Source organism: Narcine bancroftii, chromosome 9, assembly GCF_036971445.1.
Source record: "Narcine bancroftii isolate sNarBan1 chromosome 9, sNarBan1.hap1, whole genome shotgun sequence".
NCBI lineage: Eukaryota > Metazoa > Chordata > Chondrichthyes > Torpediniformes > Narcinidae > Narcine > Narcine bancroftii.
In genome coordinates, this window is record NC_091477.1 from 2,725,997 (window position 1) to 2,738,904 (window position 12,908).

Here is a 12,908-nt window from a genome sequence, read left to right on the forward strand (position 1 = left end):
TTGTGTCTGTATTGTATATAGATATGTTTTCTTTGGAGATAAATTGGGGCAGATGTTTTTTTAGTGTGGGTGGCATACAAACACTTCAAAACAGATCTCATTTAAAATACTGGAGCTCTGCTCAAGTCAGACAAGGTGGTTCCTGGGGGCCTTTGCAAAAACTTTTGGAGAGTGCCCAAGAGACTTCACTAATGGATTGTTGTTTTGAAAAGCAACAGATGAAAGAGATTGGAGGAGTAGTTCGGAGCCGCAGGCTCTCTGAGTGCAGCTTGCTGTTCTAAGAGGATCAAGTGGTTTTTGGAAGCAAAGAGAGTTGAACAGCTTTTTCTCACACACACACACACACACACACACACACACACACACACACACACACACACACACGGGGGGAGAGAGAGAGAGAGAGAGAGAGAGAGAGAGATGGCAAGCTTGTGGAAAACCCCATTTGGTCAAAGCCCTTGTAGTTCATACAAGAGGAGAAAAAGGAACTCTGTGGTGACCTGAAAGAAAGAGGTTATCATCTGGAGAACCCTGATGGAGCAAGTTTCTTCAGCAAGACACTGGAGGAATCAGTTGTGGGTGTCCAACGAACAACAAATCACTCTCTGAAAACCAACAAGAACCTTCTTAAGGGTTGACCATTTACTTTTCAAGCACCAAAGGCTGGTGAACTTCATAAATGTTAAATTCCGTACACAGTATAAAAATTGCCTGCAACCAGTGAACTTGGAGGAATGAGAAGCGAGATTGGAATGTGGACCAAAAAACTTTTCTGAACTTATGCACACATTATATACACGTGTGCTTAGAATTAGATTGAATTTTTAAAAGACATTTGGACAGGTCCATGGATAGGAGAGGTTTGGAGGGAGATGGCTGAACTCAGGTAGGGAATTGGTTGACATGGATGAGTCGCGTTTTCGTGCTGTACAACCTATGACTGTAATTCCAAGGTTAGATTTTGTTAGTAGAATTAGATGGAAAGATTGGCCTTCAGCAGGGTGACACCACCATGTGGAAATGGGGTTAAGACACAAGGTCAGTCCCAGTGAACTGTCCAAACACAGGATATTCAGGGTTTCCAAACGACCAGCACGAAGCCAACTAGAACCTTTGGTGAGTTCAAAACTCGTTACAGCTGTTTGAGAGAGTTTTACACCATCAGGAAATAAAATATTAGGCACAGTAAAAATGGCTGGATTACTGAAGAAATTAGATCAATTTGGATTTGAATTGCTCAAAGCAGGTACCCCAGGACATCAAGGCGGCAAATGGGACGTTGGCTTCACTGCTGGGGGGGGGGGGGGATTGGATTTGAGAGCAGGGAGGTTCAGCTGTAACTGTACAGGGCAAGCTGTTCCTGGAGAACTGCTGTAGTTCTGGTCTCCTCCCCGGAGAAAGGACAGTGGAGGCAGCGTAAAGGGCTTGGCGTTATGGCAGGGGGAATGTCTCCCCACTAGCGTCACAAGGGGGGTTGCAGATCACACCGGGTGACGCCATCAGAGGGGGTGTCACCGAAACAAATCACATGGTTTCATCTCCATGTGATATAACCACACTTTTTTGTCTGAAATGCTGGAGGGGGTGGGGTGGGGGGTGGGTGGGAAGAGTGTGATGGTGCGGCCAATGAGGAGGTAAATGGCAGGACCCCCGCCTCCAGAGCTGCTGAGCGAGTTCTCGAATGGCAGTTTGCGGCTCCCCACACCCTGCGGTAACCCTAATGATATTTCTTCTGACACCGACTCAGAGGGTTCACCAGGTTGATTCCGGAGTCAAGAGGGTTGTCCCCAGAGACTTTTCTCATTGGACTTTAGTGGGATGAGAAGGGATCTCCTACAGGCATGAAAATTATGAGAACAGTAGAGAAAATAGAGGCAGGAAAGTTGTTTCTACCAGTAGATGAGACCAGAACTAGGGGACACCATCTTAAAATTCATGGGAATAGATTTAGGACAGAGATGAGGAGGAATTGCTTCTCCCAGACGGGGTGAATCTGTGCAATTCTCTGCCCAAGGGAGGAGTAGAAGCCACTTTAGTGAATGCATTTAAGAGACAGGTAGGTTTGTGAAGAACTAAGGGTTATGGGGAACAGGCAGGTAAGTGAATCCACGGCCAGATCAGCCGTCATCTCATTGAAAGATGGAGCAGGCTTGATGGGCTGGACAGTTCTTACAGAATTCACTATGGTCCCTTTGGAAATGGAAAAGTTGACCCTCTGCCTGGCATCCATTGACTTGGTCTAACATACCATCATCACTCTCCTGCACAGCCTGGAAATCTGGACCCAACGGCCAGGGAGGCCAGGAAGCTGGGAAGGAGGATCTCCACCCCTTCCCCTCCCAGCAGGCAGGCTGGACGGAGGGGGTGGGGGAGAACGCAGACTCACTTTTCAGCATCTTCACAGCGACCTTCATCATCGAGTCAGAATGACTCAGCCCCTGGGCCGTAGCTTCCACCACTCTGCCGAAGGCTCCGGAACCTAGCGTCCGTCCTGCAAGGAGCAGAGAGTAGGCCTGAGAATGCGGACCATCCCACACCCTCCCCCTCTGTCCACCCTCTGGCGCCTTGGCAGCCTGCAGTCAGAGTGACACATGGGAATCTAGAGAAGGGGTCCGGCCCCAAACACCCATCGTTTTCCCTCTGAGACACTCAACCCACTGAGTTCCTCCAGCAGGTTGTTCCAAACATCACATTAAAAGACCCACCCCACCCTGGCCACACTCTCTTCCCCCTCCCTCCCACTGGGAAGAAGATTTGCATGTGAGATCACACACCCCGAGACTCAAGGACAATTGCTCTGCTGTTGTTATCAGATTCCTGAATGACCCTCACAACAGTTAAATGCCATTGCTTCATTCAGCACCAACAGATCTCGCTCTGTAACTGTTTTTTATCATGTTCTATGTACTTATCGATCAGCTGCGCTGCTTGCAAAATGAATTTTATTAGTTTAAATTAGTCATTGATGATTGCAAATTATTTATATATAATTATTGATCATTATCTCATGGGTCTGTGTTGACCATCAATTGTTCACCCACACGAGCCCATTTTACTCTCCTCACAAACGGCAGAACGGTTAACACAGTGGTTAGTGTGACACTGATACAGTGCCAGAGACCCAGGTTCGAATCCGGCACAGTAAGGAATTTGTACGTTCTCTCCGTGTCTGCGTAGGTTTCCTCCTACCCTTTGAAATGTACCGGGGTTGTAGGTCAATTGGGAGTAAATGGGCGGCACAGGCTTGTGGGCCTTGCTATAGGTTTACATTAAAATTAAATTAAATTCCCCCAGATCCTACCTCTCTCCCACATCCTGGGGGGCTATTAACCCACTGACCTGCACGTCTTTGGGATGAGGGAGGAAACTGGAGCACCCGGGGAAACCTACTAGCAATGGGGAGAACGTGCAGACTCCACACAGACAGTAGGTGCTTTCAAATGCCAGCACCTAGTGAGCCCTCCTGGGACCATGGTGAGATTACTGGGTTGTGTAGGCCTCCTGCCCCTTTCAAAGAATAGCCTAACCTACCTGTTAAATCACCAACCTGGCAATTTAAGGGGGATCCCGCCGCTGCCATGACGTGGTGAGTGATGCGTCACACAGCCGTAGGGAATCCTCTGTTCTCTGCTCTCTCTGTTTAAAGTTCCACAATAACCAGATGAGCAGGATGCCTGGGTAAGTTTTAATGGGTTCCCCGACCACCTCCGAGGTAGGTCTGGGGGAAGAGCCGGGTAGTTTTTGACTGGGCTTGCCTGATTCAACCCTTTCAAATGGCCTTGTAGCTGGGTCTTCAACCTAGTAATTTTCCCGGTTAATCCCATTTTATGAGGCAATTTGAAAGAGCCTATGTGGCAATGGTTTGGATCAAACCAGGAATCCTGGAGCTGCCTGGGTTAATGGTGAGTCCCCAGGGGATTCAGCTGATGGCCTCCTCCACTGCCTGCTCTCTGAAACCTGTCACAAATTTCCAGCAACTTCCAACATGTGTTCAGTTTTTAAAAATTCCTCTCCTTCATTAATGTAGCTGTGCAAACCACGAACATCTGGGTGCAACTGCAGGAACACATTCCAAATCTGGATGGAACTGCGCACACCTCTCCCTGAGAGAAAGCAGGTTGCAAACACAGCCAGTCACTTCATGGGGCCACACCAGCCACCATGCACACATGCCATCTGGATGGAGTTGCCCCACAGTCTAGGGTAGACGGTTAGAGAGAGAGAGAGTGAGAGGAGGAGAAAGCAAGGGAAAGAGGCAGAGAGAGAGAAAAGGGAGAGAGAGAGAGAAAAGGGAGAGAGAGAGAAAAGGGAGAGAGAGAGAAAAGGGAGAGAGAGAGAAAAGGGAGAGAGAGAGAAAAGGGAGAGAGAGAGAAAAGGGAGAGAGAGAGAAAAGGGAGAGAGAGAAAAGGGAGAGAGAGAGAGAAAGAGAGAAAAGGAAGGGGAGAGAGAAAGAAAAGGAAGGAGAGAGAGAAAAGGAAGGGGAGAGAGAGAGAAAAGGAAGGGGAGAGAGAGAGAAAAGGAAGGGGAGAGAGAGAAAAGGAAGGGGAAAGAGAGGAAAGGAAGGGGAGAAAGAGAGGAAAGAAAGGGGAGAGAGAGAGGAAAGGAAGGGGAGAGAGAGAAAAGGAAGGGGAGAGAGAGAAAAGGAAGGGGAGAGAGAAAAGGAAGGGGAGAGAGAAAAGGAAGGGGAGAGAGAGAGAAAAGGAAGGGGAGAGAGAGAGAAAAGGGAGAGGAGAGAGAGAGAAAAGGAAGGGGAGAGAGAGAAAAGGAAGGGGAGAGAGAGAGAAAAGGAAGGGGAGAGAGAGAGAGAAAAGGAAGGGGAGAGAGAGAAAAGGAAGGGGAGAGAGAGAGAAAAGGAAGGGGAGAGAGAGAGAGAAAAGGAAGGGGAGAGAGAGAAAAGGAAGGGGAGAGAGAGAGAAAAGGAAGGGGAGAGAGAGAGAGAAAAGGAAGGGGAGAGAGAGAAAAGGAAGGGGAGAGAGAGAGAAAAGGAAGGGGAGAGAGAGAAAATGAAGGGGGGAGAGAGAGAGAGAGGGAAAAGGAAGGAGAGTCTCTATTGTTTCACCATTGCTTTGGTCTCACTCAGGGCCCCTGTGTTGATGTGCTCCCGCCCAGGTTCTGTTCCTGAACCACAAATTGACCTGTGTCCTTGTTTCCGCCCTGCAGAGTGTTAACAGCACTCTCTGTTGTGCCAACTCAGAGCCTCCCACCTCTGACATGACTCGCCTTTGCCACACCACGCCAATGACCCAGGGCTTACCCAGGGAAAGCTGGCTCCTTGGAAACTCCCAGCTCGAATCGTACGGCAGCTGGGTGGGATCAACGTAAATGTACTCGTGACCATCCAAGCTGACGGACTCGATGACCTTCCAGCGGATTTCATAGCGAGGTTTCTGTGGAACACAAATGCAGGAGTAAGTTGGGCAAGGAACAGAGAAGGATGTGGAACTGCTGGAGAGACTCAGCAGGTCAGGCAGCATCTGTGGAGGGAAACGGTCAGTCAACGTCCCGGGTCGAGAGCCAAGATCACACCTCAGTCTCGATGAAGGTCTTGACCTGAAATGTTGCCTGGTCACCTCTCCCCACGGAGCCTGATTGACCAGCTGAGTCCCTCCATCGCCTGCTCAAGTTGAAGTCTGTGCATCTGTTGTGTTTCTCAACAAGGAGAGGAAATGAGCTCAGTGCCACGAATGGAATGTTGGAATGGGAGGTGGTTTTTTCACAGTGGATAGGGAGTGTGTTGGAAATCCGCAGGGGGAATGTTTAAGAACCATTGCATTTCTTCAGGTGTGACAATTATTTGGACGTATTTAGAACAGAGCGGTCCCTCTGACCCACAGTCTGTGCTGACCATCATTTGTATTTAACAGGAATCAGGCACTTGAAAATTCTGGCACAGCCTTAGCCCTGACTATGAACAGTTCTGGGATCCCCAAAAGATCTGTCAGCACTATTCAGACATTAGTGTGTGTGACCCACCCCCCGCTGAGGGACAGTGCATGTGGGGAATTGTGTGTGCCCCCCCACCCCGAGGGTCCGCCTGCATGCAACCCATCCCCCCACCCCTGCGAGGGTCAGTGTTCGACATTGTACTCCAGCAGGTAGAGACTCTAATGCTTGGGCTGCTGTGTCAGTGTGGGCAGATGGAAACGCTGATGTTTGGGGATGATTTGCAGCTGACATAACACATTCGGTGGTGCAGTTACTCAGGAGAAAAATAACCGTGGTTTGAGCTCAATCTGTGGCAATGTCGAGTTGGACCCACTCTTTCCTGTCATTTGTTTTTAATATTTACAAGTGAGAAAATAGCTCTGAATTGGTGTTGAATGTGTTTTACTTTCTGTGACATTTTCTAAAGGAAATAAGTTCAATGGTAAAACACGGGTGGGGCCGGGGACGGGGCCGGCAGGGGCTGCTGCACGGGTGCAGTGTTGACACCATCAGGAGTTACTGCAATCTACACCCAGCACCAATTCTGAATTGTTTATTGTCCCATGCATTGTTACAGTAAGAAGCTTTGTTTTGTGTGCTATCCCGACAGGTCAAACCGTAACAGCAGTCAGCTGCTCTGAGCAACTTTTCCCAGCAGGAAGGCTGTACTGGTACTGTGCAAAAATAAGGCAGAGAAAAGACTGTTTGGGCCATCAAAGACCTTCTGGGTCTTGTTTCTGCTCCATCTGTTGTGTGAATGGGCAGGAAGTTGAACTTTCCCCAAATGATTGTGTTGCGCAGTTTCCCTGGATTCTTTTCTCAAATCTCAAAGGCAGAGCAAGGGGGAGAGGGAGGTGGATACTGAACACATGGAGAGGTGGAGCAGGGATGGGAGTGGTTGGAGAGAAGTGGGAGTGGGGGAGGGGGGAAGAGGAGGGGGAGAGGAAGGTAAATGGGGAAGAGGGGATGGGGAGTGGTGAGAAAGGAGAGGGGAGTAGGGGAGATGGGAGGAGGGGATGGAGACTGGGAGAAGGGAGTGGAGGATGTGAGGGGGGGAAGGAGAAGGTGACCAATGAGGTGGAGAGGAAGAGGACCTACTGTTTTCTGTACTCCCTCGGCCATCACTCACCTTTCTCCAGACCAGCATCAGGACCACGAGCGAGATGACCACGATGACCAACAGGACCAGGATCGTTGCCACGGTGACCAGCTGAGAGTGCAGGCCTGAGGGAGGGAGGGAGGGAGTAGGTTTGCCTCTCATCACAGACGTTCTGGGGGAAGAATTCTCCTGTCTCTTCCCTCATCCCCCACCACATGCCTTGGTGGACAAACCCCACCCCCCCTCCACTCTTGGCCTTTTCCCAGGGCAGATGACTCCAGAACACAGGTTTAAGGCGAGAGAGGGGAGAGATTTTACAAGAACCTGAGGGATACTGTTTTTTTAAAAATAAACTCAGAAGGTGGTCTGCATCTGGAACAAATAGTAGAAATGGGCATAGATACACTGTTCTAAGGATAAGAAGGGGTTAGAGGTTATGGACCAAATGCAGGCAAATGGGACCTGCTGAGGTAGCATTGCTCAGCATGGGTGAGTTGGGCTTGTACCAAACTGTGTAATCCTCCACAACCTGATGGATCTATGGTTTTACAATTTTAAAGTTAGACACTCAGCGGGTAACAGGCCTTTCTGGCCCTCGAGCCCGTGCTACCTAATTGACATACAACTCAGTACGTTTCGAACTGGAAGGAAACAGGAGCCCCCGGGGAAAACCCACACAGATGTGGGGCGGGGGGGAGGGGGAAAAAATGTACCAACTCCTTGCAAACAGCACAAATTTTAACCCCAGTCCTCTTCGCTGGTGCTGTAACAGCGTTGCGCCAACCACTACACCAACCGTACAACCTACAATTTTATCTAGTTTCTCTTTTGCACTACCGTAGATTTTGGCATACGTTGACCCTGCCCCCCCTTTCATTTTATGGGTTTTATGGTATATATGGTGTATGTCGACCCCCATTTTCTGGCTGCCTGATGTGTCTGCTGGGCGTTGGCTGGAGGAGATGGCTATCATAGAGGGTCCATTGACATAACACAGCACGTGACGAAAATATGAAGTGAGCTTTGAGTTGAAAGTGATAGAAATGGCCAAGAAAAATTGGTTAGAGATTGGACGAAGAAAGAAGAAACTAAGAAAAATACCAAAAAGGCAATGTTCGTTGAGAAAAGGAATCACTCATTGACCAGAGGTGGAAAATCACGTTGCAGAATGGGTTCGTGAACAGAGGCGGGATCACTACAGTCACCCGAAATAAAATAAGAATGTGCCCTGCAGGGGGCCAAGTCGCACCCAGACCTCAGTGCTGATTTTGAGGCTACAGTCGGCTGGTGCAATTGTTTCATGAACAGGAAAAATCTGGTATTGCACCAATAAATGAAAAAATTGCACAGAAACTATCAAAAGATCTTGATCACAAAGTTGTAAGTTTTCACCAGTTTATTGTATGGAACCGGCAGAAACACCGGTTTGCATCATCAAATATCGGAAACATGGACAAAACCCCCAAGAATTTTGACATGAGAGGCAATAGAACAGTGGGATGGAAAGGGGCTAAAACTGTACAAACCAGAAGTACTGGCCATGAAAGAACCAGGTTTACGGTGGTGTTATTGTGCACAGCTTGACAGGACAAAGTTAAGACCTACGATAATCTTCAAACGCAAAATTAAACCAAAAATGAAATTCCCTGCAGGTAATTCTGTACATTTTCATGAAAAAGGATGAATGGATAAAAATGGTGTAAAACTGTGGATGGGGACAATGTGTGGAACAGGGGGGTTTACACAAAGAACAGAGTTTGCTGGTCTGGGATCTGTTTCGCAGCCATTTAACTGAGACTAAAAGTAGATTATGACTAAATAACACTTGCATCCTGGGTTATCCTGGGTGGTTTGACGTCTATATTGTAACCTCTCAACGTCTGCTTGAACAAGCCATTCAAAGACCACGTGTGCGAGGAATGGAATACATGGATGTCGAGTGCAGAAAAGTAGTTTACCAAAAGTGGGGCAATGCGTGCTGCATCACTTGATGTGTTGTGTAACTTTGTGCTCAAGGCATTGGATGAAGTGAAAGTTGAGATTGTGATAAAAATCATTTCAAAAGTGCAGTATCTTTTGAGCAATTGCTGGCACGGAAGATGATTTATTTGTGGGACACTGACGATGAAACTGAAACCGCCTCATCAGATACAGGCTGGGACCCATATGATGACTGTCTAAACCAATGGTTCTCAACCTTTTTCCTTCCACTTACATTCCACTTTAAATAATCCCTATACCATCGGTGCTCTGTGATTAGTAAGGGGTTGATTAAGGAGGGATGTGGAGGAAGGTTGAGAATCATTACTCTAGATCTAATTATTACTGAAATATTTTGCTTGAGAAAAGTTGTCAGTGGCCCATTTCCCATTAGAGTTGTGAAACTGTGCACATAACGAGTCAATGAAGGACGATTAAAACAGGGGCTTTCAAACTTTTTCTTCCCACTCATATCCCACCTTAAGCAATCCCTTACTAAACACAGAGCACCAATGACGTAGGGATTACTTAAAGAGGGATGTGAGTGGAAAAAAAAGGTCGAGAACTACTGATTTAAACAGTGAGAGTGTAGATGTGTTGGTTGCCATCTTAGCCTCAGACGGTGATAGCGGAAGTGATTTTGAAGGGTTCTAAATGAGTTGTTTTCAATAAAAATCTCAATGAAAATCTGTTGCAGTCAGGGTTTTTTTTTTGTTTTCAAAGATCGACTTATACACTGGATCAATACCTGCTGCCGCAAAACAACATATTTTGTGACACATCTTCATGGTATAAACCTCCCAGCATCACCGCACTCACCGGCAGAGACCAACTTGATCTCACGGCTGACATTTCCAAAGCCATTGTTGGCGGAACAGCGGACGGCAGCGATTCCCACCGCATTGTCCTGGGTCACGACACTCTGCACCCGAAAGACTTGGTTATCCTGAAGTTCAAGGACTCGTCGCTCCACCCAGATGCCACTCGCGTTCACTTTCAGTGGGCTCCACTTCCCATTCTCACTGTTACACCTAGAAATGATCCAGTAAATCCTTGTTGGGAATCGGCACCTGTAAACCCCAGGGGGACATCCTTCTCAACACTGGCCCTCCCTCTGATCCACCCAGATCCTCCCCCTCCCCCTCCCACCCAGGTCCTCTCCCCCACACCCTCCAGATCGACCCAGATCCTTCTCCACCCTCTCCATCTGATCCACCTAGGTCCTTCCCTCCCTCCCTCCCTCCGATCTACCCAGGCCCTCAACATCTACCCAGATCCTTCCCCACCCCCTCCCTCTGATCTACCCAGGTCTATATTCCAATGCCTCCTCCCCTGAGCTATGCAGGTCTTTTCCCCTCCCACCCTGTCCTTCCAACCACCTCCTGGGGACAAGAGTAAGGAAGTCATGTTGGAGCTGCATACAACCTTGGTCAGGCATTACCTGGAATACGGTGTGCAGTTCTGGTCGCCCCACTACAGGAAGGACGTGGAGAGGGGATGGAAGAAATTTATGGGGAAGTTGCCTCAGTTGTAGGGTATGTGTTATGGGGAAAGGTTGGACAGGCGGGTTGTTTTCTCTGGAGTGTCCGAGGCTCAGGAAACACCACCTCCAGGTTCAAGAGCAGTTTCTATTCCCAACAGCCGTCAGACCCTTGAGTGAGAGTCCACAGATGGTGTGTGACTGTAGTAAATACACTGAAGTGCTGGAGAAACACAGCAGGTCACATAGTGTCCTTAGGAGGCATAGATAGATAACCAACGTTTTGGGTACCTTGACAAAGGGAAGGAGTTTGTACGTTCTCCCCGTGTCTGCGTGGGTTTCCTCCCACTGTTTGTATGGGGGTTGTAGGTTAAAGGTCACATGGGTGTATTTGGGTGACATGGGCTCGTGGGCCGGAGAGACTGGTTACTGTGCTGGGTCTCCAGATTAAACTGAGGTTGCAAATGCTGTAAAACTGGAGCGACACACATGTTGGAGAAACTCAGTGGGTAAGGCAATATCCATGGAAGGCAATAGCCAATCAACGTTTCAGCTGAAACCCCTCCGCCCAAATAAAAGGATGGGGGATGGGGTGGGAGCAGGTGATGGGGGTAAAATAAAGGTGGGGAGGGGGGAGAAGAAATGGGAGTAGTGAAAGAAGCTCGCAGGTGATAGGAGGAAGAGGGAGAGTGCCGAATCTAATAGGAGAAGGCCATGGATGATGGAATGAGGGGGAGGAGGAGAGGGTGGGTAGGTGATGGGTTGGTCGAGAGGGCAGGGAGGGGAAGAGGAGGAGAAGGAGGAATACCTACCACCTGCCAGCTCGTGTTCCTCCCCCTACTCTTTTATTTGGGATTTTATCCTCTTTCTAGCTGGTCCTGATGAAGGGGTTCAGCACGAATCTGACTGTTGACTTTCACAGATGCTGCCCAACCCTGTGGAATTCCACCAGCACTTTGTGTGGGCTCCAACCTGCTGCAGCCAATCCTCTCAAGTTAGCTCATGGATTATTGTGTGTACCAGAGCACAGATGGAATGGAATTGGACATCATGGTGCAGCTGAGTGAGATCACACTTGGAGTATTACATGCTGCCAGCTGTAGAAAAGATGTTATAAACTGGAAAGGTTCATGAGCTAATACTGAGACTGGCAGATTAGTTATAATGGGAGAGGCTAGGATCTCTTTCTCTGGAGTGTAGGAGACTTGAGGGGGGGACCTTGAAGGGATTTATAAAATCATGAGATAATGATCTGTCTTTTTCCCAGGGTAGGGAAGTCTAAAACAAGAGGGCGTAGGTTTAAGGAGAGAGGAGAACATTTTAAATTATAATTTTAAATTTGGATGGACAGCGTGGTAACAGGCCCTTTCGGCCCACAAGGCCGTGCCGTCTAATTACACCCAATTATCCTATACCCCCAGTACATTTTTGAAGGGTGGGAGGAAACTCCACTCAGTCGCAGGGAGAATATACAAACTTCTTACAGATGGCGCCAGATACAAACTCCAGTTGCCTGACGCTGTAAAAGCGTCTCACTAAAATGTACCTGAGGTGTAATTTTTTTCTGAGAAGGTACCAGAACACGTGGGAGAGGTTGGGAAAATTACACCATTTAAGAGATGTTTAGACAGGAGAATGGGTGAGAATGGTTTAGAGGGACACTGGGCAAATGGGACTCCGATCGGCAACAGCAGGCACAGATGAGTTGGGCCCAAGGGCCTATTGGAGAGGGATGTGCCCATAGCCTCGTCATCACAGACAGACCAGCTCCTGAGGAGTGCAGGTGTGGTTTTGTTACCTCTTCAGGTTCTCGCATGTGTACCAGCTGATTTCTGGCAAAGGAGATCCCTCAGAAATACAGGTCACAGTCTGGAGACCACTGGAATGGAGGTAGTCACTCAGATCCAGGATCTTCGCTGGCACTGTACGGAAATGGAAAGAGATTCGTTCAGTGTAGAAAAGTCAGCACGTTGTGCTACAGCTGCAAAAAATCTTCGGTCAGGCCACACATGGAGTGTGCACATTACAGCAAGGATGTGGAGGCTTTGAAGAAGGTACAGTGGAGGTTCACCAGGACAGTGCCTGGTTTAGAGGGTACAAGTTTTGACGAGAGATTGAACTGAAGGGTTGTTTCCTCTGCAGTATCAGAGACTGAGGGGAGACCTGATAGAGGTTGATAAAGTCACGGGAGGTCAGAATGACCAAAGGTACTGCTCACATTAACTATCCGATTCTCTTATACGTATAAAACAAGATTTATATATTTATTTGTATGGATGCAATACTTGACCTGCATTTGTATTGTCTGTCCGGCTGGGTGTCTGCACGCGTGTCCTGTCCGGCTGGGTGTCTGCACGCGTGTCCTGTCCGGCTGGGTGTCTGCACGCGTGTCCTGTCCGGCTGGGTGTCTGCACGCGTGTCCTG

The 12,908-nt window shown here is 48.5% G+C and overlaps 1 protein-coding gene across 1 annotated transcript in view; it reads right to left on the reverse strand.

The window, feature by feature from the left end:
- LOC138742967 (platelet-derived growth factor receptor beta-like) overlaps window positions 1–12,908 on the reverse strand; it is a 60,954-nt gene that overhangs the window by 15,634 nt on the left and 32,412 nt on the right. Inside the window, 5 exon segments of the mRNA XM_069897840.1 lie at window positions 2,249–2,491; window positions 5,255–5,387; window positions 7,055–7,149; window positions 9,824–10,035; window positions 12,283–12,406. Coding sequence (XP_069753941.1) covers window positions 2,249–2,491; window positions 5,255–5,387; window positions 7,055–7,149; window positions 9,824–10,035; window positions 12,283–12,406 — 807 coding nt within the window.